The sequence below is a fragment of the Mauremys mutica genome, chromosome 4 (genome assembly GCF_020497125.1).
Source record: "Mauremys mutica isolate MM-2020 ecotype Southern chromosome 4, ASM2049712v1, whole genome shotgun sequence".
NCBI lineage: Eukaryota > Metazoa > Chordata > Testudines > Geoemydidae > Mauremys > Mauremys mutica.
In genome coordinates, this window is record NC_059075.1 from 127032571 (window position 1) to 127058355 (window position 25785).

At 49.2% G+C, this 25785-nt stretch overlaps 1 protein-coding gene across 5 annotated transcripts in view; it reads right to left on the reverse strand.

Moving 5' to 3' along the window:
* Positions 1-25785, reverse strand: part of SYT2 (synaptotagmin 2) — a 227814-nt gene that overhangs the window by 25008 nt on the left and 177021 nt on the right. For 3 of the 5 annotated variants that reach the window (XM_045015244.1, XM_045015243.1, XM_045015245.1), the window contains 2 exons: positions 8704-8901; positions 2529-2698 (listed from right to left, as the gene is read on the reverse strand). In XM_045015244.1, the coding sequence (XP_044871179.1) occupies positions 2529-2698; positions 8704-8884 (351 nt within the window). In that variant the 5' untranslated portion in view covers positions 8885-8901. Of the gene's footprint in view, positions 1-2528; positions 2699-8703; positions 8902-8999; positions 9184-25785 lie in introns of those variants that run through there. The other 2 variants (XM_045015246.1, XM_045015248.1) reach the window with 2 other exon arrangements.

Genomic DNA, 25785 nt, shown 5'->3' on the forward strand with positions numbered 1-25785 from the left:
AACCAGTGGGGCCCCTTGACGATGAAAATACAAAAGGAGCGCTTAAAGATGATAAAGTCATTGCGGAGAAACTAAATGGATTCTTTGCTTCAGTCTTCACGGCTGAGGATGTTAGGGAGAGTCCCAGACCTGAGCTTGCTTTTGTAGGTGACAAATCTGAGGAACTGTCACAGATTGAAGTGTCACTAGAGGAGGTTTTGGAATTAATTGATAAACTCAACATTAACAAGTCACCGGGACCAGATGGCATTCACCCAAGAGTTCTGAAAGAACTCAAATGTGAAGTTGCGGAACTATTAACCAAGGTTTGTAACCTGTCCTTTAAATCGGCTTCGGTACCCAATGACTGGAAGTTAGCTAATGTAACGCCAATATTTAAAAAGGGCTCTAGGGGTGATCCTGGCAATTACAGACCGGTAAGTCTAACGTCGGTACCGGGCAAATTAGTTGAAACAATAGTAAAGAATAAAATTGTCAGACACACAGAAAAACATAAACTCTTGAGCAATAGTCAACATGGTTTCTGTAAAGGGAAATCGTGTCTTACTAATCTATTAGAGTTCTTTGAAGGGGTCAACAAACATGTGGACAAGGGGGATCCGGTGGACATAGTGTACTTAGATTTCCAGAAAGCCTTTGACAAGGTCCCTCACCAAAGGCTCTTACGTAAATTAAGCTGTCATGGGATAAAAGGAAAGGTCCTTTCATGGATTGAGAACTGGTTAAAGGACAGGGAACAAAGGGTAGGAATTAATGGTAAATTCTCAGAATGGAGAGGGGTAACTAGTGGTGTTCCCCAAGGGTCAGTCCTAGGACCAATCCTATTCAATTTATTCATAAATGATCTGGAGAAAGGGGTAAACAGTGAGGTGGCAAAGTTTGCAGATGACACTAAACTACTCAAGATAGTTAAGACCAAAGCAGATTGTGAAGAACTTCAAAAAGATCTCACAAAACTAAGTGATTGGGCAACAAAATGGCAAATGAAATTTAATGTGGATAAATGTAAAGTAATGCACATTGGAAAAAATAACCCCAACTATACATACAACATGATGGGGGCTAATTTAGCTACAACGAGTCAGGAAAAAGATCTTGGAGTTATCGTGGATAGTTCTCTGAAGATGTCCACGCAGTGTGCAGAGGCGGTCAAAAAAGCAAACAGGATGTTAGGAATCATTAAAAAGGGGATAGAGAATAAGACTGAGAATATATTATTGCCCTTATATAAATCCATGGTACGCCCACATCTCGAATACTGTGTACAGATGTGGTCTCCTCACCTCAAAAAAGATATTCTAGCACTAGAAAAGGTTCAGAAAAGAGCAACTAAAATGATTAGGGGTTTAGAGAGGGTCCCATATGAGGAAAGATTAAAGAGGCTAGGACTCTTCAGTTTGGAAAAGAGGAGACTAAGGGGGGACATGATAGAGGTATATAAAATCATGAGTGATGTTGAGAAAGTGGATAAGGAAAAGTTATTTACTTATTCCCATAATACAAGAACTAGGGGTCACCAAATGAAATTAATAGGCAGCAGGTTTAAAACAAATAAAAGGAAGTTCTTCTTCACGCAGCGCACAGTCAACTTGTGGAACTCCTTACCTGAGGAGGTTGTGAAGGCTAGGACTATAACAATGTTTAAAAGGGGACTGGATAAATTCATGGTGGCTAAGTCCATAAATGGCTATTAGCCAGGATGGGTAAGAATGGTGTCCCTAGCCTCTGTTCGTCAGAGGATGGAGATGGATGGCAGGAGAGAGATCACTTGATCATTGCCTGTTAGGTTCACTCCCTCAGGGGCACCTGGCATTGGCCACTGTCGGTAGACAGATACTGGGCTAGATGGACCTTTGGTCTGACCCGGTACGGCCTTTCTTATGTTCTTATGTTCTTATGTTAATGTAAAGCATGCCATCTGCTGGCATGTTTCATGGCTGGCTTTGTTCACAAGTTTGTAGGGTCAATAAAGTTGTTATTTTGCAGCACATGACTCCCTCTGTCTGAAACCCTGTGTGTATGTGGAAGGTCAAAAAAACCTGGATCCAAATTCCGCATCTGAGGCCCATTTCTAGTTAGGAAAGCAACCCCCCATCCATACTGCAGAGGGGAAGACCCTATGACTCCTTAGCAAAATAGCTATTTCCCACCCAGTGTCTACAACAACTCCTCACGCTGGTTAAACCCTTCCCAAGTGCCTTATGGGAAAGTAACCCACCCTAGGACAGGTGGGGAGCATTGTCTCCCTCTGGTGGTACTAATCTACTACTGCATCAGTTTGATGCCATCACTGCTTTAGCCCTAGCTCATGTTCGTAGCGGTAGAGGTCCCTGGGGTTCAAATCCTGCTCTTGGCGAAAGCTGAGCTGGTTACCTTCACTCCCTGTATCTGAGGAACTGCACACTTCTGCTGCTGCTTTAGGAATAAAGGACTGTGTTTGTTTTTTCCCTTGGTCAAAATTACAAGCAGATGCTTTCTAACACGCTGCTCAAGGGACCCGGCTGAGCCTTTACCAAGGGGCGTTTTACCTGGTTTCCGGATTTCATGTCTTTCATGTTCATGGCGTTCTTCATCCCTTTGCCCTTCTCCTTCTTGTTCTTCTTCTTCTTGCAGCAGCATTTTTTGCAGATGCAGAAGCAGCAGGTGAGGAGGAGCAGGCCACCTACCACAGCGATGGCAATCAGGGCCCAGGGAGGCACTGTCACAAAACAATGCCAGCCACATGATCAGTCTTGTGCCACAGCCACACCCGCAGCCGCCAGCACCCACCTGGTGCAAGGCCTTGGAAATGCCCCTGGGTTATACAGGGCATTTGTCATTGCAGGGCCTGCGGGCGGCTCATTGCCAGGGTCACACACAGGGCACAGGCAAGTTGGGAAAAAATGGTTACCTGCCTTTCGTAACTGTTGTTCTTCGAGATGTGTTGTTCACGTCCATTCCACATTAGGTATGCGCACGCCGTGTGCACGGACATCAGAAACTTCCCCTTAGCGGCTCCCGTCAGGTCGGCAGGGGAGCCCCCTAGAGTGGCGCCTCTATGCTGGTGCATATATACCCCTGCCAACACGATCCCACTTCAGTTCCTTCTTGCCGGAGATTCCGAAAGAGGGTAAGGAGGGTAGGAAGTGTAATAGACGTGAACAACACATCTCGAAGAACAACAGTTATGAAAGGTAGGTAACGATTTTTTCTTCTTTGAATGCTTGTTCACATCCATTCCACATTAGGTGACTCACAAGCTGACCATAGGAGGAGGGTAGCAACTGATTGAAGAACAGTCCTGCCAACCGCTGCATCATCTCTGGCCTGCTGATTGACTGCGTAGTGGGCTGTGAATATGTGCACCGATGACCAGGTGGCTGCTTTACAGATCTCCTGGATCGAGACGTGTTCCAGAAAAGCTATTGAGGATGCTTGTGGCCTCGTCAAGTGAACCGTGATCGCTGGGGCTGGAACCTTGGCAAGCTCGTAGCACGCGCGGATGCAGTCTGCAATCCACGATGATATACGTTGCGCCGAGACCAGAAGCCCTTTAATCCTATCGGCGATGGTGACAAACAACTGCGTCAACTTGCAGAAAGGTTTAGTTCGCTCCAAATAGAACGCCAGGGCCCTTCGGACATCCAGAGTGTGTAGGCTATGGTGACTTGGGTCCACGTGTGGTTTAGGAAAGAACACTGGCAAACAAATGTCCTGTCCCATATGAAATTGTGACACTATTTTAGAGAGGAATTTAGGGTGTGGCCTGAGTTGCACTTTGTCCTTATAAAAAATTGTATAAGGAGGCTCCAAGGTTAGGGCCCTCAACTCGGACACCTTCCTCGCCGACGTAATGGCCACCAGGAACGCCACCTTCCAGGAGAGGTGAAGGAGGGAGCAAGAGGCGGGGGGGGGCTCAAATGGGGGACCCATAAACTTGGAAAGGACCAGATTAAGGCTCCAGGGAGGGACCGGCGGACGTGAGTAGGGGAACACTCTCTCCAGTCCCTTGAGGAACCGTACCACCATGGGGTTAGAAAACACAGAGCATCCGGATTCCCCCGGGTGGAACGCTGAAATGTCAGCTAAATGCACTCTGATTGAGGAAGGAGCGAGACCCTGATGCTTGAGGTGCAGGAGGTATTCTAGGAGTCCTGAGTTGTAGTCAAGCATATTTGACTATGTGAGTGCACGCCGCCATGTGCCCTAGGAACTGCAGGCAGCATCTGGCCGTGGTAGTGGGGAACCTTAGCATCGAGGTTATGACATGCTGGATGGCCAGGAATCTGGATTCTGGAAGGCTCACTCACGTCTGCATCGAGTCCAGCCTTTGTACCAACACATCAGGGAAGACTTGGGCACGTTGACGAGAAGCCCAGCCTGTGGAATGCGTCCAGGGCCACTGTCACATGGGAGCAGACCTCCTCTTCGGACCGACCCGCGAGGAGCCAATCGTCGAGGTATGGATATACCCATATTCTCCTCTTTCACAGAAAGGCTGCCACTACTGACATGCATTTTGTGACCATGTGGGGGACTGCCACCAGGCCGAACAGGAGGACCGTAAACTGGTAATGATGCTGGTTTATGGCGAACCGCAGGAACCGCCGGTGAGCAGGGTGAATAGCGATGTGAAAGTATGCATATTTCATATCGAGGGCAGCGTACCAATCCCCCGGATCCATGGACAGGATAATAGTGCCTAGGGATACCATGTGGAAGTGGATCTTGACTAAGAACTTGTTGAGCCCGCAAAGGTCTAAAATGGGCCAAAGTCCCCTTTGCATTTGGGATGAGAAAATAGCGGGAGTAAAACCCCTTCCCCCTTAGTTTCCAAGGGACTTCCTCCACCACCCCCACCTCTAGGAGTGACTGTACCTCCTGCATAAGGAGTTGCTCGTGAGAAAGGTCCCTGAAGAGGGACAGGGAATGGGGATGTGGGGGGGGGGGAAGGAGGAGAACTGCAGCGTGTAACCCACTTGTACCGTGCGTAAGACCCAACGGTATGATGTTATACGAGACCACGCCTGGTAGAAGTGGGACCAGCAGTCCAAGAAACATGGGGAAGGATCTGGGAGCTGGGTTGGTACGCTGTCCTCGAGCGCACCTTCAAAACCCCTGCTTGTTGCCAGGCTGTGGCTTGCCCTGGCCCTGGTCTTGATTAGGCGTGTTATTCCGCCTGCGTCTGTTGTCTCTGCCCCTCCTGCGATAAGGCTCCTGCCTAGGGCAAGGCTGGTTCTGCCCCTGCTGCAGCGGTTGGGGCTTAAACGGCTTCCTCTGAGTTGCCAGAGTGTGCATTCCTAACGACTTGAGGGTTGCCCAGGAGTCTTTAAGGCTCTGCAGGCTGGCATCCGTCTGGTTGGAAAAGAGGCCAGACCCTTCGAAAGGGAGGCCCTGGATGGTATTCTGGACCTGTGGTGGAAGGCCTGAGGCCATGCCAAGCGCGTCATCACCACACCTGAGGTGACTGTTCTGGCTGCAGAGTCTCCTGAGTCCAGAGAGGCCTGTAAAGAGGTCTTGGCAACTGCCTTTCCCTCTTCCACGAGGGCCGTGAACTCAGGTTGAGAGCCCCGTGGCAAGGAGTCTTTAAATTTGGAAACTGCTGCCAAGGAATTAAAATTGTGCCTGTTTAAGATCGCCTACTGGTTCGCAATCCTTAATTGGAGGCCCCCAGAGGAGTAGATCTTCCTTCTGAAGAGGTCCAGACGTTTAGCCTCCTTGGCCTTGGGGGCCGGGGCTTGCTGGCCACAATGCTCCCGTTCATTCACGGCTTAGACGACCAGCAAACAGGGACCAGGGGCTGCGGCCTTATGTCCCGTCGGTGCCAGCTTAGTGATGGTGCCGGGGAGCGGTCCGCCAGCAGAGCCGGTGTCATATGCTGGCTCGGTTCCGGTGCTATCGAGTCCCGCTGAGTCAAAGGTAACTGGGAGTCCATGGAGGCTGAGCTCGACCGGGACCAGCACCAGGAGCAGTGCCGGGGCGGTGACGTCGAGTGGCGCACCATTGCTGGCTTACTTCTGGATGGCACCCTCAGTGATGGTGCCGGAGGCTGCTCCTTGCCAAGGAGGGGGCTTGCCACCGACAGCTCGATGAGGTCTTTTGCTGCCTCAAAGGTGCCTGGCGTGGAGGGCTGTTCTAGGATGTTCTCCAGCCCTTCTTCTGCACTCAACCCACTTAGCCCGGGGCTCGACGGGCCCTGAGGCACTGGAGCCACCGGTGCCGGTGTATGTCCTGGGGCCGCACCGCCCCTCTGAGTGCTCGGTCCCTTGGAGGCGCCGCCTTCTTATGTGGGGAGCGCCCTCTATTGCCTTTCGACTACCCCCTTCGACCGTACTGGAGAGATCGAGCGGTGCCTGGGCTTGTCCTGTTGTTTTGGTGCCGCATGCTTGCAGTGCCCCACCGGCGCCAGATCAAGGACTGATGCCGGAGCACTCCAAACCGAGGATGCCGGCACCGAAGCGGGATGGTCCAAGGCCTCAGGTTGTGGCGCAGCCTCCATGAGTTACTGCTTGAGGCGAAAGTCTCTTTCTTTCTTGGTTCTTGGCTTAAAAGCCTTACAGATCTTGCAGCGCTCAATCTGGTGCGATTCCCCCAAACAGCGGAGACACGAGTCGTGGGGATCACTGATCGGCATTGGCTTGCAGCACGTGGCACAAGCCTTAACCCCCCCGCAGGCCTAGGGCTGGTGCTGGAAACAACTTCCAGACACTTAAAACAAAGGAAGCTTAACTATCTACTATTACGAAGTGCTAACTACTGATAACTGTTAACTACAGCAACAAAGAGTCCTGTGGCACCTTAGAGACTAAGGCCTGGTCTACACTAAGAAGGGGGGTCAAACTAGGGTACACAAATTCAGCTACGTGAATAGCGTAGCTGAATTCGAAGTACCCTAGTTTGACCTACTCACCCATCCAGATGCGGCGGGGTCGAACTCTGCGGCTCCCCCGTCGACTCCGCCACCGCCGTTTGCAGTGGTGGAGTACCGGAGTCGACCGCAGCGCTTCCGGAGTTCGAACTATCGCGTCTAGATCAGACGCGACAGTTCGAACTCCGAGAAGTCGAACTCACCGCGTCGACCTGGAAGGTAAGTGTAAACCTACCCTAACAGATGTATTGGAGCATAAGCTTTCATGGGTGAATACCCACTTCGTCAGATGCATGTACTGGACAAAGTATTCACCCACGAAAGCTTATGCTCCAATACATCTGTTAGTCTCTAAGGTGCCACAGGACTCTTTGTTGCTTTTTACAGATCCAGACTAACACGGCTACCCCTCTGATATTAACTACAGATAACTTCTAACTACTGATAACTGCTACAACTGTGCACTTGCAAGGGACAGAAAGAGTTTTTCCAACGCCGCCACGGACGGTAAGAAGGAACTGAAGGGGGGTCGGGTCGGCAGGGGTATATATGCACCAGCATAGAGGCGCCACTCTAGGGGGCTCCCCTGCCGACCTGACAGGAGCTGCTAAGGGAAAAAGTTTCCGACGTCCGTGCACACGATGCGCACACACCTAACATGGAATGGACGTGAACAAGCACTCGAAGAAGAACTCTGCCATTCGCCAGGTGATAACATGGTGTGTGATGTGAAATTACCGTGCAACAGCCCCTCCCCTGGCCGTTAAATGGCATTTACCCTGGAACTGAGCATTCTGACTCCCCACTACCCTAGTCCCTCCAGGGTAACTCCCCTTCCTCCCACCTGCCCCCTAGGGATACCACCTTTGAAATGCAAAAAACCCGGCACCCCCCTCACAAGGCAAGCCTGCTGCAACCCCAACTCCCAACCACAAGGCAACTCTGCAGCCCTCCCTCATTTCAATAACCCCTTATAGTATCTAGAGGGAGAACACATACAGATAAGACTGATAACATCACTTTCTTACTTACACTGGGGGAATGAGGACACCACAACATCTTTAGCATGACACAGAAACTTTTACCATTAGATATCCCAGTGCATTGTAATAATCATGCAAACCTTTAGACCCACGTAAAAAAACATAGCAGATTAAATTAGTTTTCTGGCAGCTCACAAATCCACAAAAAAAATGGCCAGGCTGGTCAACTACCAGCCACATGGTAATCCTCCCGCCCTCCCCCACACAGATACCACATGTTAACACACCCCACCATCAGTCACTCCATGAGAACTCCCCACTTAACTCCCACCTCCCCCAGATCACTCCATGGTAACTCCCCACTTAACTCCCCCATCCCCAGTCACTCCAAGGTAAGTCCCCACTTAACTCCCCCCCGCCCCACAGACACTCCATGGTAACTCCCCACTGACTCTTCCCCCCGCAGTCACTCCATGGTAACTCCCCAATTAACTCCCCCCCACACAGACACTCCATGGTAACTCCCCACTGACTCCCCCACCCCAGTCACTCCATGGTAACTCCCCACTTAACTCCCCCCCCACAGACACTCCATGGTAACTCCCCACTGACTCTTCCCCCCGCAGTCACTCCATGGTAACTCCCCACTGACCCCCCCAGTCACTCCATGGTAACTCCCCCCCACATAGGGTTTCAGTGACCAGTAATGGATGCCTAGGTCTCGTCCATCTCGCCCCAGTGTCTGTAAGGGCTGCCCAGCCATGCTCTAGCTGCACTGGGCTGAGCAGATGCCGGGGCCCATCCCTAGCGAGCTCTGCCTGGGCTGCTTTCAGAAAGGGATGCTGGAGGAGGGGCTGGTCGCCAGCTACTCACGGGGAATCTTGTTCAGCTCATTCATGAACTTGGCCTTCAGCTTGGCAAATATGTCTTCCTTGCTGTCACTCAGGCTCGTGGTGTTGGTCACGTTCTCCAGGGAGCCCACAGGCATCGCAGTGCTGACAGGCTCCGGAGCCACCACAGGCTCTGGGTTTTTCTTGGACCCAGTCCCCATCATGGTTAGTTAAGGGCTTCCTGAAAGACACAGTAATGTTGCCAGTTACATGCTAGGCCCAGCCTGTCTTCCGCTCTCAGAGTCACCCGGGCAGTGTTTCCAGAGGTGATGCCTGTACCCAGTTCTTCATAAACCTGAAATCTCTGGGGCCATCTTTGGAATGCTTCAATAAAGGCTAGTTTGTTTCTCCCCTACAGGGTCTAACAGAGCGAGGGGTAGCATGGGAGTTAGGACTCCTGGGTTCTCTTCCCCCTTCCTGTGAATGCTCCAAACAGCCAGTGGGGGATGGCTGCTGTGACTCTAGAGGGACATGTGACCAGGTCATCTGGTGCTGGTGCTGGACTCCATCTTTGGATGTCAGTATTTTTCCACTGACTGGCAGGGTAACAAAGCTTTGAAACAAAGGGCTCCCGCTATATGCAAAAGCTATATAAGGCAGGGGAGTGACATCCTCTTCGTCCTTCACTGACTCCCCACTCAGAAGACTCTTGCAAACACCTGAAGAACAAAGACTGAACTGGGGGAAGTGCTGGACCCAGGCTGAAGGGATTTTTAGCCTGTGAATGGAACACCTGGGGATTCCAAGCTGTAAGACTGTGCAGCTCGCCCCTTAAGCATCTGCAGCCTGCTTGTATCATCACTTAGGGTGAGAATCTACTATTCATATTCAATCTCTTTAGTATATTAAGCTTAGCTTGAGTGTTTTGTTTATTTGCTAGGTAATCTGCTTTGATCAATTTGCTATGCCTTATGATCACTTAAATTCTATCTTTTGTAGTTAATAAACTTGTTGTTGCTTTATCTAAAACCAGTGTGTGGGAATCATAACTCAGGGGCAGAAGGCTGTTGCATATTCCTCTCCACATTGAGGGAGGGGGCAAATGTTATGACCTTACGCTGTACAGTTCCCTGTGTAGCACAAGATTGTATCATTTTGGGTTTATACTCCAGAAGGGATGTGTGCCTTAGGAACTGGGAGGTGCCCTAGCTGAAGCCTTACCATGCAGGTTAAAGAGCCTGTCTGCATATAACTGCAGCAGGGTGTGTCCCTACCTGTATGAATGCTGATGAAAGTGCAGGCTAGAGAGGGCTTTGCAGCTTGTCACAGCAGTACAGTGTAAAAGGGAGCCCAGGCTGCTGGGTCAGGGGGGCCCAGTGGTACCCCAGTTCCAGGTGGGAACCCGTCACACCCATATCCCAGTTCCCTGCTCTAACCACTCCCTTAAGTAGGCAGAAGCCTCAAGAGAGGTGCCATTAAGCTGCTGGACTGTACATGACAGGGCATTTTCCTACTTTTCATCATCCCATGCAGGAGCCAGTTGTCAGTGCGGGCGGGGGCAATGTACAGAAGGACTCAATAAGCCGCTGTAGGGCTGTCACTGCTAATGGATGAGAAGTGGCCCTGACGACCCTGGGAAAAGGATGGGATTGTTATCAGAGGCAGTTCAGCTGAGGAAGACCCAGGGACCACAGCATCATCTCCAGCTGTCAGGGCACTGACAGCTGCCAATCAGTGTGATAAGTAAAGCAGAAGAGAGAGGACCCAGAGGGTCAGCAGAGCTACAAACCCTACGGAGAATGGAAACCACTGGCCTCAGCAAACCCTTCCTGAGCAGGGTCAGCAGGAGCCTCAGCAGAGATCCAGCCTCCAAAGTGCTCAGTCTCCCAGGGCTCCTTTGCAAACAGCCCCCTGACCTCTGCTATGCTCCAGGATCTCTGGCCACCACAGCATGGATTCCCTCAGCCCCTGCCTATGAGCCTCCCATGTGTCAGGTCCTCACCTTTGCAACAGCCTCGAAGAGGCAGTAAGGGTCAGTGGTTTAAACAGGGCACCGTGAGTCTGGGTTCACATACCCAGCTTGCTACAGACTCTCCACGTGACCTTGGGTAAGTCACTTAATCTATAAGTGCCTCAGTTTCCCCATCTGTACAATGGGAGCAATAATTCAATGTGCAGAGAGATTTGTAGGTTATGGTGTGTTTTTGCATCTGATTGTTAAATATATATGAAACTAACAAATCTGCACTGAAAGCCGAGACTGGAATTTATTGCTGGGTGTTTGTATGTTACAGATGGTAAACTACCTGGGCCAGCACAGGTGAGAGCACTTTGAAGGAACTGTGCTCAGAGGAGGAAATCTTTCTTAATGGAGATGAGACCTGAGGGAGAAGGAACCCAGCTTGACTCTCAGATCCCAGGCTGAGTGTGCAGGGCTGACAGCCAAAGAAACCCTTTTATGTGAGCGTCCTTGATCTTGATGCACTAAACAAGGAGCCCCAAGATGCAAATTCTGCATTAATATTATCATTGATTATCAGTAGGGCCCTACCAAATTCACAGCTTTGAAAAACACGTCCTGGACCATGAAATCTGGTCTTTTGTGCACTTTTACCCTATACGATATAGATTTCACAGGGGAGACCAGCATTTCTCAAATTGGGGGTCCTGACCCAAAAGGGAATTGCGGGGGGTGTCACAAGGTTATGTTATGAGGAGTTACGGTATTGCCACCCTTACTTCTGTGCTGCCTTCAGAGCTGGGCGGCTGGAGAGCAGCGGCTGTTGGCCGGGCACCCAGCTTTGAAGGCAGCACCCTGCCAGCAGCAGTTCAGAAGTAAGGGTGGCAATACCAAGCCATGACATGCTATCCTTACATCTGTGTTGCTGCTAGCGGCGGCTCTGCCTTCAAAGATGGGATCGCAGCCACCACTCTCCAGCTCTGAAGGCAGCACCGCTGCAGCTTGCAGCAGCACAGAAGTAAGGGTAGCAGTCCCATAACCCCCACTCCCACAATAACCCTGCGACCCCTCCCCCGCCACACACAACTCTTTTTCGGACCCCTAAAATTACAACACTGTGAAATTTCAGGTTTAAATAGCTGAAATCATGAAAATTATGATTTTTTAAATCCTATGACTGTGAAATTGACCAAAATGTACCATGAATTTGGTAGGGCCCTAATTATCAGTATTACTGTAGCATCTAGGGCCCGAGTCGTGGGCCAGGACCCCATCATGCTGCTGTAGAAACACAGAACAAAAAGACAGATAATAAGATCTTTAGGGCAGGGGCTAACAGCCCCTTTTCAGACTAGAGCCACATCTCCGGGCACCTTGGGGAGACAAATGCTTGATGGTAGAGGCCCGATCTTCAGAATCGGCACCAGAAGAGCTTGGCACGTTGGGTTCTGAGCTCTTGTGAAAATCCAGCCCCAACTGTGGGTGTTGGGTGCTTGCCAGTCTGGCCTTGAACTCTCCTAGGCTTGCAATGAGATCTGCCACCTGCCCTTCGAGTTTGTAGCTTTTTTTTTTTTTTTTTTTTTGCGGCTCGTCTTTAAAAGACATACCCACCGGGCCCAGCCAAGGGTTACACCACTAGTGGCTATGTCTGGTCTGTGTCTGATTGTTCTGGCCTGGGGAAAGTACCAGCTAGTTCTTCCAAAGGAGGAGGACCTTGTCTCACGCCCCTTACGAAGAGGCAGAGAACACGCAGGAGGTAGGAGCACCCATGGGCTCAGAGGGGCTGAAGCCAGAAACCAGGCCAAAGAAGACCCAGCTGCTGGGGACACGGAAGGTGAACGATCCAAAAGTACAAGGCACCATCACAAGGTCAGAGCTCACATGCTGGCCTCATCAGCAACAGGCCAATCATCCCATCTGGTACCAATGTCAGAGTAGGGGACAGGTGGGGTCTGCAAAGCTGAATGCCAACCCCAGCCTGATTCCCAGACAAGGCTCTTTCAGCATGGCATGTGCTGCCACAAGCCAGTCTAGACTCTCAGGCTTTATCTACACTGCATTGTAAGCTTGGATCTGTGGGACTCCAAGCCCACACTGCATTGTAAACTTGGGCTTACAATTGCTGGAGCCAGGGTCTCCTAACCATGCTAACATGTCCATACTGCACTATGCAGTCATTCTGACTCGGGTCTTTGGCTTGAGCTGCATCCTCACTGGAAAATGCCAGGGCTTGGACCCAAGTCACAGTGGGACTTGGGCTGACCTGCCCCCCTGGCAGGGTCCAAAGCTCAGGTCCTGAATTCTGGCTGACCCGAATCAGATGGATTTGTGTGTGGACAGAAAGGGGCCATGGGCTCAAACCTGAGTCACACCCCGGGCTTACTGTGCAGCATAGATATACCCCGAGTGAAATGAGCACTCCCGCTGCTGTGTGTCAAGCCCCAGCACATGTACCACCTGGGACTATGCCTCTGGGAGGCACCGAAGCGCTGGCCTGGCAGCACAGGGACAGATATGTCAGCACATGATGGGAGGGGAGCTGAGTCTGACCACGGAGCTGGCGTTCACAGGAGAGGGATTTTTGCCGTGGTCACAGAGGGAGCTCAGTGCAGGGCTGTGAGACCAAAGGTGGAAGGTGGCTCGCAGTTTGACAGAAAGGGAGGTGGAATGGTGTATGTGTGCAGCACCCAGCATAGGGGCACCCTGACCTTGGGTGGAGCCCCTGGGTGCTACCTACTGATACATAGTAATAGTGAGGTGCCCCATCAGAGCACAAGCTGCTGTCAGCAGGGTGAGCCCGGAGAGAATCCAGATTTGAGCCCAATCCAGATTTGAACTCCCCCCTACCCTGTTCTGCGCTGGGGGGTCGCGCTAGGCTCCTCGAAGCTCCAGAGAGGAAGCTGTGGATTTTCCCCCCAGTCCCTCCCCACTATCTAGGAACTGGATCTACTTCTTTAACTGAGTCCGGCCAGCCACAAAAGGCCCTGCTTGTGGGAGGCCGTGAAGAGAGGAAGCAGAAGAGAACTCTGCTAATAACCACGCGCAGCCGCAAGGAGGCTGCGAGCACAGCGGTGTGGCGCTGGAACCCACCCAGCTGAGAACGGAACTCGGCGCACGGACCAGGCGAGCTGCGCTGCCGGCTCCCTGCTGCAGCTCACGGCCCAGAGCTCAGTGCAAGCAGCCGCACAAATCCAGTGGGAGCCAGGAAGTGAGATTCGATGGAAGTTCTGCTTTCAATATTGATTACAATGGAGAAGCCGACAAACAGTGTGGGGGTTGTCAGACAGACAGGCCCGGCCCTGGCAGCCAGACTGGGAAGGAAGCTAGAGTCATGCTAGGAATATTTCATGTGAGTGAGTGAAAAACAAAAAAAAGTCCAACCCAAACCCCTCCCCCATTGGCCCTGCCTGCAGAGCAGAATGGCCCGGCCGTGACCAACAGGGGAAGCTGGACTGGCAGGTAGAGAGACTGCGCCCCTGCCACTTCAGAGCTGCTCCAAGGGCTCCTGCAGAAAGGAATGATTCAATGACCCCTGCTCTATGCTGCTGTAACCCCTGCAACTCCAAGGGGAGCAGTGGGTGCTCAGCACCTCAGAGAATGAGGCCCTCTTAGCTAGGTCCCCAGCTAGGGAGGTCGGTGCCTCGCTCTGGGCCCCCAAGTTTGGAAATTTGCACCTAAATGTTTTCCCAAGGTCACCCAGCAAGTCAGTGGCGGAGTGGGCTGGTGTTCTCTCTCTCTCTCACACACACACACACACACACACACACACAGAGCGGAGTGCAAATGCACACACACGTACACACACACACACACACACGCTGGGGCATGCACACCCAGCACATCCAAGGCATTTCAACCAGCGTACTGCACTCCTTTATGAAAAGACTTCAGACCCGGTGTCTGTCGGTCCGTCCAGCCAACCTCGTCCATTTATCCCCTACAGAGAGCGCTGTGGGTGGAATGGCTGGAGAGAATCGTTACTAAGAAACCCATCGCTCCGGTTTCTGTGCCATACTGCGCACTGCAGTGGCTGGGGGAACACGCTTTCGGTGGCACCTGGGGAGTCTGTGCTCTTAACAATTTCTTCCTGAGTTACAGCACAGCACGGCAGCCTCTGCTGGAGCATTTGAAGGACACAGTTCTCATGTCCCCAGCCTTTAAACTCTTTGCTCCTGGAGCCTGGGAGACGGAGGAGCCCGACAATTCAAGTCCAGCCATAACGCGTCAGCTACGTGCAGCGCTGGTGCCATTGCTCAGATGCGGTTCAAGTATCATTCATGCGCCCGGAGCTCAGGAAAACAGGGCTCACCCAACGTCTCAGTGCTTTAGGCTGGCCCTTTGAGTGCTTGTTTCTGCTGGGCTCAGATGGGGGTTGGGGGTGCAGACTGTGACACCCAGGGACACATGAGCATGTTACCAGCAGCCCCCAAGGCTGCAGCTGGTATGATGCTGCGCTTGGCCCTGGGGTTATAGTCTGGGCATTCCTGGCTTGAAAGTGCAATGACCCCACTGCCGGAGCAGCTGCCCTGCCAGTGTGAAGCACTAGCCAAGCTGAAGGACACCAGACTAGGCCCGGGGCTGAGGGTGGTGGGGTGGGGGCAGGGCTGAGGAGACCTCCAGGAAAGCAGCCCTCACGCTAGATCTGCCCTGTTGCCCTACTACACACATGCTGAGGGACAGCCGACCATCCAATTCTGGTGCCCACCCATGGGCCCAATCTGGCAATCAGGACAACACCCCACACCCAAGAGTGTAGTCAGGTCCATGTGTTTGCCACAGTGTGTTCCCAGGGCAAGATCTCCAGGGATCTCACCTCCTTCATGAACCCCTTTCTCAGCACATTGATAGCTCTCACTGTTAACCACCCCGCTGCCTTAATGATCATGCTGATCCAAATCCTGGGCACCTTTACGCAGGTTCTGAATTCACTTCCCCTTTGCTCAAACCCTTGGCTCCAGCCCCCTCCCCGCTGCAAACTCGAGGGAGATTGGAAATCCCCAGCCAGATCTGTATTCAAATTCAGTGCCTGGTCAGTGCCTGGTCCTTCTCTCCAGAATGGATCACACAGAATGGAGCCTCAGCTCCAAACAAGCCTGAGTGTTGGGAGGTTTCAAATCTGGAACCAGGTTCGAAATCGGTGGCACATGCTTCTCTCTGAAATGCAAGGCTCTTTCAGCAGCTGTGACAACACAGAGATGGGAAAGAAGCTCCTGGAGGATCTTTATATTCACAGAAAGCTGTTAATGTGCCAAGGAAAAGCCTGCTCTCCAGTACAGTCCCCTCCAGGAACACCCAGCTCAGATGGCCTTAAACACAACACAACATGTGCTAGTGCCAGAGAAAGGAAGCAGCCCTCTGCTTATCCCCAGAACAGACTGCTTCAATGCTGACCTCTCCGTGGTGCCTGGCCAATGCAATGCAGCAGGGAACCTGTGGGGCAAGCTCAATCTCCATGGACCAATTGGTCTTTCCTCTCTCCAGGAGCCACTTACGATGTGATACGGACACATGTCCCGCATTGGGCTGAGATTTATCATTATTATTTATTATTTGTATTACTATTGTGCCTCAGAGCCACAGGCCAGGAACCCATTGCACCAGGAGCTGTACAAACCCAGAACAAAAAAGATAGTTTGCGACTCTGGGGGCTTACAACCTAAGACAAGAAACAACAGATGGTGCAAACAGACCCGGGGGGAGCACAGGTAGGCAATATTGGTGAGCATGATGGGCAGTGGTCTCAGCATTTTTGTAGGCATCCTGGCAAAGGATGGGATTTGAAGGACAATGGTGCGGTTTTGCGGATGTTCACGGGAAGTGCCTTCCGAGCAGGCGGGCAGCCCGGGAGACAGCACAGAGGTGTTTGAAAATTAAACAAGCGGGCGATGGAGGGTGGTATCATGGGCCAGTCAGCTCAGCAGCAAATGAGACGCCCACCAACTCTTCTCACGTGGGGCCCTTTAACCACTGAACAGATGGTGACAACTGTCAGTCACCACCAACCTTGTCTGGATTTGAGCCAGCAAGTCAGAGGTTAACTGCTTGGAGAGCCCACCACCTGGCCAGTGCCCTCTACATATTCATGATTTCATATCAATGCCTCTTGCCCATAAATTCACCCTCTCAACAATAAGAAAGGCGGCGAGGCTTATTTGGCTCTTTCAGGACTAACTGGTTCATGCTGCTAATGCAGGCAGCCTGGAGGCTGCTATGTAAGTGCCTCCATAGACTAAGCATAACAGATTTCCCCCCCTCCCCTCCCCTCTCCTCTCCCCACACACAGCCACCCCCCGTAATAATTTCCTGTTTGAGAACTGGCGAGAAAGGGGAAATGACAGAGAGAATCCTGCACAAACCAATCTGGTTGAGGTGCGTCTAATGAGTCAATACGTCTTTGCTGTTTCCTTTCTATTATAACCAAGAGCGCTCAAGTAAATGGCACGTCTCCATCAATCAGGAGCTGGGGCGAGTCAACAACTGTGCTGCAGTTGAGATGACAGCATGTTGTGGCCATAAAAGAAAACTAGAAGGGGGTGGGAGGGGAGGAAAAGTGAGGCTCTATCAATCAAGGCCCAATCTGTTGGTGGAAAAACAATACACACCAGCAGATGCTCATCAGTCACTAACGGGCTCTGCTTGGGGGAAATCAGCGACACCAGGCAAATTACCATTTTTGGTGCCATTTACTATTTTGCTGTTTAGGCAAAATAAAGTGTGTGTGTGTGTGTGTGGGGCGGGGGGGGGGAAGCTGCGCTGAGTGGAATCTAATGGGATCTCAAAAAACAAACGCCTCATATGTTGTCTGTTCTATTGGTTTAGCCGAGAGGGCGAAAGATTGCCATTTATCAGTTGAAGATGTCCCATTAAAATTTAACTGGCCTTCACGTTTTTCTAATGTCCTTTGGGACAACAGGCTTGACCCAGCAGTCCTTTCACTCAGGTGAGTAGTTCGTAACCCCCCCCCCCCTCCCGGAACAGTCCCACAGGTGACAAGGAATAATAAGGTCCCTTGCTGCCTGTAGATCACAATGGACATTACTCTGGAGGGTGAAAATTCCTATGTCCGTTTTGCATAGGGTTAAAGCTAAGGTTACGCCCCCCCCCCCTCCCCCATCCATACTGATGCACCCAAAGGAGGAGCCTGATTTTCAAAGGCTTTGGAAGTTCTGAAAATCAGGGCACTTATGTATCTATCCAACGTACCTATACAGATACCGTTATGGTCTATCTAAGGTTACGTCTCCACTGCAAAGGCAGGCACGCGGCAAGGAATCAGGCTGGGTCAACTGACTTGGACTCATGGGGCTTGGGCTGCAGGGCTAAAAATAGCCATGTAGCTGTTCAGGCCAGGGACTCAGAGCCCAGGCTCCAGCCTGAGCAGCCACACAGCTATTTTTAGCCCTGTAGCGTGAGCCCCGCAAGCCCGGGGCAGTTGACCCAGACTTTGGGACTCGCTGCCGAAGTGCAGTCAGACCTATAAGCCTCACCATCTTTAATGTGTTGATCCTCACAACAACACACCTGTGCTATTAGCCCCATTTCACAGATGCGGAACTGTGGCTAAAGGTCACACAGGAAGTCTTTAGCAGAGGAAGGACCTGAACCCACCTGTCCTAGTCCTCAACCCTAGGCACACACCCTAACCACTAAGCTCTCCTTCCCCGCTAGATATCTGCATTTGAAAGCTTCGACCGTAGCGGATTACCCAAGATCATACTATGACGGATTGGAGGCCTGGGGAAGCCACCTGATGTGCTGAGATACCACTGAGTCTACCTGTTCTGCCAGCCTGGGCCCCCTGTAACCTGTCTTGCTGAATCGGACTCTTAAAACCTCCTCTAACACACACAGAGGCAGGGCCGCACTCAGCTGCAGATCAGCTCTGGGAAGACTCAGTTTACGGGACTTGCTCCAGCACTCAGATGTCCCCCTTCCTTGGCGTACAGACCCAAAGATATAATATATTTGCCTCTTCCCTCAATGTGGAAGAGGGTATGCACAATTTCCGCCCCCCCCTGTTAGAAATCACACAGACTGGGTTGTATTATAAACCAGAAATAAATGTATTAAATATAACAGGTGCATTTTAAGTAGTTAAGGAGGTAGCTTACTACAAGAACAAGGCAGATTACTAAGAAAATAAAACAGAGCACACAAACGAAGCTTAATACATGAAAGAAAGTGGTTACATGTGAGTTCTCACCCTAAATGTAGTGCCAGTGTAGACAAGCCCTTAGCTGTTTCCAGCAGTCCTCTTGGGTGGGTAGCAGGGGAGAACTGACGACCTCGGATTACCTCACTCCCCACCCTTAAATAGGATTTGCATAAGGTGGGTGTCCTTTGTTTCCCCTTCCCTTCCAGTGGAAAGTTACAAGAAGTCCCAGGTAATGTTTTAGTATCAGGTGACAAGACCACTTGACTCTGTAGGGCCCCTGTAGCCATTCTTCACAGGGTGAACCACATGGTCACAGGCAGACTAAGCTATTTAATGTTCATTGTTCTTGTTGATGGGCCATCCGCCCTCTCTGGCTTTTCCATTGTTGTACCTGAAGTGTTAGCAGTGGATGTCACCCAAAGTAACATAGTTGAAATACAGATACATAGTCAATACTCCTAACTTCAGATACAGAAATGATACAGGCACATAGATTGGATAATCGCATTCAGTAAATCATACCCTTTCCAGTGCTATCTCACATGAGCCATCCGGCATAAAGTACATCTCAGTTATGCCATATTTATATCATAAGCCTATTTTCATAAAGAATATTGGAATGACACCTCACATACCAGAGCTGGAAAGAGAACCAATGGCTTCTGAGTACCAGTCCAGTCTCCTGGACCATGCTGCCTGCTTGCCATGGGGGCTGCTCCTTGTAATGATAGGTCCTTGGCTACCACCATACAGGAATCTGAGAACCCCCAGAAAGCTGCATGCGAGTGTGGTACAGGAGTGCTGGAGCTCTGCTAATCAGAGTACTACCCCGTCTGCATCCGCTTGCATTTACTTCCCAAGAAACTGCACTCGTGGGAGCACAAGTTTGTGACATCAGACCCCAGAACTGAAAATAGCATATATCACCCTGGCACCAGGAAAGGCTGGCAGACTTTTAAGAAGTAATTACATGTAGCCACTTGGGTCGTCCTACAGCTGATTCCTTCCCCCTCGCCACCATTTATTCTCCCTAGAAATGAGTCGACTCCTGAAAGGACTCTTCAACAATCAGAGGGGGGAAAAGAAACTTTGCTCAAAATGGCACCAATGTAGGGCACTGGAGAGGAAAACGCAGAGTCAGTTACAGGCTTGCGAGGAACAGATAAGAGCAGCCAGAAAGCCGAGTAAAGTAGCTGTGCCAAGGGGTTAAGGAGAATGAGAAGGGCTTTGAGATATACATTGGGGGGAATAAAGAGAAAAGCAGCAGCATTAATAACTGAGGAAGGAGATGAAACTGATGATTTAAAAACTTCTGAGCTACTGAACCGGCTTTTTCCAAATCTGTCTCCACTGAGAAAAGAATAAAAGTTTGGATGAGTAGGAAATAATGAAGAGCTTGTGTAGATCTAAGGGTTTGGCTACACTAGAAAGTGCCACTGCTTTAACTTTACTGGGATTATTAAAACAGCAAAACACTAGACATTGGACTGCTATATCAGTAAACAATTGCTAAAACTTCTGCACCCCCATCCCCCTCTCAGACCAGTAAAACGTTTCTAGGGTAGAGCAAGCCTAACTGCTGATACCTGGAGTAAACTCAGCATCCAGATTATCCTGTTTGAATGGAATTAGCTCATGGTCATGGATTTAAGGAATTTTTGACTATATTTTTCCTAATGTCACAGAGAACTAAATATGGAAGTCCTGAAAATGTGTCACCAGTTTTCAAAAAAGCAAAGCAGGTCAATCCTGACAATTCCTGCTTGCTATAATTAGCTTCACTGCCAGATAAAAGTAATTCAGCAAATTAGTGAGAGAACAATCAGAACCCTCAAGAGGACTTTGGAAGCTGGAGCAATAAATGGTACAGATTTATAAACAAACCAACCATGCCGGACGTGCTTGATCCCTTTGTAAGCAAATTACAGATTTAGAGGATGAGTGGCATGCAGTTGATGGGCTTTAGTAAAGCATTTGACACAGTGCCTTGTAAAACCATACTTGAAAATGTAATGCATGCAGCTTTGGAAATGAGCGTTTGCACAGCTGACAGAACTGACCCAGCCAGTAATGTCTTCGGGAAGATGCAATGCAAATTCTGATTGCTTTTCTCCCCCAAAACGGTAGCGGATGTTCATGAACTTTTATCCCTGTACCTGAACAGTGCACAGAAGCCTCTCTCAGTTTCTGTTCTCCACATACAAATCCTTCCCTATCTTATTATTTATTATTTCTATTACAGTAATGCTCAGAGACCCCAACTGGGATCGGTGCCCAATGGCACTAGGCACTGCACATACACACGGAGACAGTCCCTGTTCTGGCCAGTTTAGAGTCTAAACTGGCTGAAAGAAGACAAAGTCTTATTTTACAAAGGTAGCGAACTTGAAGATTTTGAAACTGACTAGTTAAAATACTGCTTGTAGTGTTGTTACAGCTGTGCTGATCCCAGGATATGAGAGAGACAAGGTGGGTGAGATAATATCTGTTATTGGACCAACTTCTGTTGGTGAAGGAGAGAAGTTTTCAAGCTACACCAAGCTCTTCTTCAGGTCCGGGAAAGGTACTCAGAGTGTCACAGCTAAATACAAGGTGGAACAGATTATTATGAAGCATAAGGAGTTAATATACATTGCAAGAGACCATTCTTTCAAGACACATGTTGCAAGAAGTTGGCCGTTATCACCTCTGCAGTCGTAGGACACAGGAGGGTTAGTGCATTACACAGATGGCCATTAAAATATGTCAACTTTCAGAGCCCTAACTTAAAAAAAAACCCTTTAAAAAAACAAAATTATGGCTGAGGTTTTCAGCACTGCCCAAAGGATTTGTTTCATGTAAAATTAAATCCCTTCGATGGTTTTGCAAATCCCACTCTATAAGGATGTGCTCTTCCTCTCCAATATTGATGTTCAGAAGGGTCTTTTGCATGTATCACCACTAAACATTCCCGTCTCCTCTCTGCCCACTTTAAACCCACTCTCCTGCCCCTTCAGTTTAAGGGTGTGTCTATATTACAAGCACTATAGCAACGCTACACCTACAGAGGCAGAAGGGGCTTTTCCATTGCTGTAGTGAACCCACCCCCTCAAGAGGCAGCTGCTAGATTGACAGAAGAATTCTTCCATCAGCCTAGCAGTGTCTACACAGGGGCTTAGGTCATCTTAACTACGGCTCTCAGGAGTGAATTTTTAACACTCCTGAGCAACGTAGCTACGTTTTAGGTGTAGGCCAGACCTAAGTTACAGCTCAGCTGTTGCTTTTACTGAGGTTTGAGGCTGGTCTACACTAGAAAGTTAGGTCGAACTCGCTACGTTGCCCAGGTCCACACTACGGGGGGGAGAAAGGGGGAGATCGATCTAAGTGACACAACTTCAGCTATGTGAATAACGTAGCTGAAGTTGACGTACTTAGATCTACTTACCTTGGTGTCTTCATTGCGGTGTGTCAATGGGAGAGCGTAGATTTCCCCTTGCACTTCTCGTTGAGGTGGAGTACCGGAGTCGATGCTAGAGCAATCGGCGGTCGATTTATTGCATCTGTACTAGGCACGATAAATTGACCCCCACTGGATTGATCACTGCCCATCGATCTGGCCAGTAATTTAGACAAGCCCTCAGAGGTGTAAAAAATTCACACCCCTGCGAGGTAGTTCAGCCAGCCAAAATCCCAGTGTAGACTGCACTAGGTCATGGGAAGAATTTGGGGAAGTGGATTTACTACAATGACAGAAGAAGCCCTCCCATCGCTGTAGCATTTCTGGTGTACACATAGCCTTGGTTTACACTTAAAACATATGCTGGCCCAGCTCTGTGGGTCAAAGATGTGAAAAAATCACCCCCCTTATCTGAAACAGTTATGCTGGCAAAACCCCAGTGAAGACTTATGTCAGCACAGCAAAAGTCATTCGCTCCCCGGTGATCTTCCTACACCGGCAGAACTGCTTCTGTGAGCCTACGCTGGGTTTACCCTAGGGAGCTATCCACCATAGTTATGGTGACATAGGTTCTGTAGTGTAGACACAGACTGTGACACAGCCCCCTTGCAGAGCTCCCCTGCAAAGGTGCACCTCCATCACCAGAGAGTGAAACAGACTCTAAAGAAAGCACTGTCAAATGCACAAGAAAAGCAACTGAAAATATAATGCTCTTCTCCTAATCTCCTAATTCCATTTTAGTCAGCTCTGGAGTCTCTTCTAACTACAGCAGGTGCAATAGTTGCAGATGGAAATGCAATCTCCCCTTAAATTAATGATAGTTCTCTTTGAAGAGGGGCAGTATAAGCTCTAATAGCATCCTTTTGACCCAATAAGATTCTTATTCACCTGTATTGAAGCGAACCAAGTCTCATGGCTTGTCTACACTACAGACGCTACAGTGGCACAATTATGGTGCACCGCTGTAGTGTAGACACTTGCTATAGTGACGGGGGGGGGGGGGAGTTCCATTGCTGTAGTTAAGTCACCCCAGCTGATAGGTTGCAGGTAGGTTAACAGAACAATTCTTCCATCAACCTAACAATGCCTACACCAGGGCTTAGGTTGGCTTAACTACAGCACTCAGGGGTGCGAATTTTTCATATCCCTGAGCAACACGACTAAGTCAACCTAAAGTTTAGTTGTAGACTAGGCTGCAGGTAAGAGACACAGACACATGGTGGTTTCAATTGGCTATACTTTTTTTCTTAATTAAACAGCTGAAAAATGTGTTTTTTGCCCATCTGCTATGGAAATTTTAGAAACAACATAATTAATGTAATGAAGCATGAACACGAGCCCTTCTTGGTAACTTGCCAAAGCTGGTATCTTATTTGTTACAGAGTTTGATGATCATCCTTAAATATATGTTATGGAGAGACACTCATTTCTCCATAAGGCTGCAGTCATCTCAATTAATACAACTGTTTTCGACCACCTCCCAACTCTGCCAAAACTAAACCAATCTGCCTGAAGTCATTCACAGACATAGTGTTACCCAGGGGTAGAAATTTTCTGGAAAGTTTGAGGCAAACAGGACAAGAGGCTTGGGAGATACCAGGATTCAAACAAATGAGGTGGTTACTGTTGATTTTCAGTAAGTCTTGCTGAGCACAGAGGAAGATCCAGGAGACTGGAAGAAAGCTAATGTGCCAATATCCTGTTTTAGAAAAACATCACATCTTGTTTTTTAAATTACCAGCAATGGTGACTCCACCACAAACCTTGGTAAGTTGTGCCAATGGTTAATTACTCTCAGTGTTAAAATGTTCTGCCTTATTTCCAGTCTGAATTTGTCCTGTTTGCCTCAAACTTTCCAGAAAATTTCTACCCCTGGGTAACACTATGTCTGTGAATGACTTCAGGCAGATTGGTTTAGTTTTGGCAGAGTTGGGAGGTGGTCAAAAACAGTTGTATTAAAGGGTGAACAGGACGATCCGGGTAATTATAGGCATGTCAGTCTGACACCGATCCCGGGCAAGGTAAAGGAATGACTGATATGAGACTTGATTAATAAAGAATTAAAGAAGGGTAATGTAATTAATGCCAATCAACATGGGTTTGTGGAAAATAGATCCTGTCAAACTAACTTGATAGCTCTTTCTGATGAGATTACAAGTCTGGGTGATAAAGGTAATAGCATTGGTGTAATACACTGAGAATTCTGTAAGGCCTTTGACTTTGTTCTGCATGACATTTTGATTAAAAAACTAGAATGATATAAAATTAATGGCAAACATTAAATGGATTAAAACTAGCTAACTACCAGGGCTCAAAATGCTACTATATATGGGGTGTCATTATTGAGGATATGCACTTCTAGTGGGGTCCCACAGGGACTGGTTCTTGGCCTCACGCTATTTAATGTTTTATTAATGCTGATAAAGTTTGCAAAAGACACAAAGATTGGGGGAGTGGCAAAGAATGAAGAGAACAGGTCACTGATCCAGGATCATTTGGTAAACTGGGTGCAAGTGGACCATATGCTTTTTAATACAGCCAAATGTAAATGTATATATCCAGGAACAAAGAATGTAGGCTATACTTATAGGATGGCGGTGTCCATCCTGGGAAGCAGTGACTCTTAAAAAGACTTGGGGTCATGGTGGATAATCAGCTGAACATGAGCTCCCAGTGTAATGTTGCAGGCTAATGTGAACCTTTGAGGTATAAACAGGGGAACCCCAAGTAGAAGTAGGGAGGTTATAGTACCACTGTATTTAGCACTGGTGTGACCACCACTGGAATACTGTGTTCAGTTCTGCTGTCGTAGTTCCAGAGGATGTTGTTAAACTGGAGTCAGAGAGGGTTCAGAGAAGAGCCGCGAGAAGGATTAGAGGAAAACATGCCTTGTAGAGAGAGACTCAAGGAGCTCAATCTATCCGTCTCAACAAAGAGAAAGTTAAGGGGTGACTTGATTACCGTCTATAAGTCCCTATTTGGGGAACAAATATTTAATAATGGGCTCTTCAATCTACCAAAGGAAGGTCTAACACAATCCAATGCCTGGGAGTTGAAGCTAGACAAATTCAGACTGGAAATAAGGCAGAACATTTTAACACTGAGAGTAATTAACCATTGGCACAACTTACCAAGGTTTGTGGTGGAGTCACCATTGCTGGTAATTTAAAAAACAAGATGTGATGTTTTTCTAAAACATTTTCTGCTCTAGTTCTAACAGAAATTAATTCAGGGAAGTCCTATGGGTATGCAGGGGTGGGGGTGTGGGGGTGTGTGTCAAGACTGGAAGATCACAGTGGTCCCTTCTGGCCTTAGACTCTCTGCATCTATTTAAAAAAAGGTATTGAAAATTCTTCTATCCTTTTGTTTCTTCGTACTGTAACACCCTTACCACTCATCCTAGGGATGCCACATTTGGCATGTTCTTTCAGCCTTGGAGAGGATACTGGTGATTTTGACTCATCTCACTGGTTAACCTTGCAGTTATTAACACCAACACTGATTGCCCATCCTCTCTCAGGGCCCATGATACAGGGTTTCAGCCTGGTGTCGGGATATGTAATTTGCAGTGGGC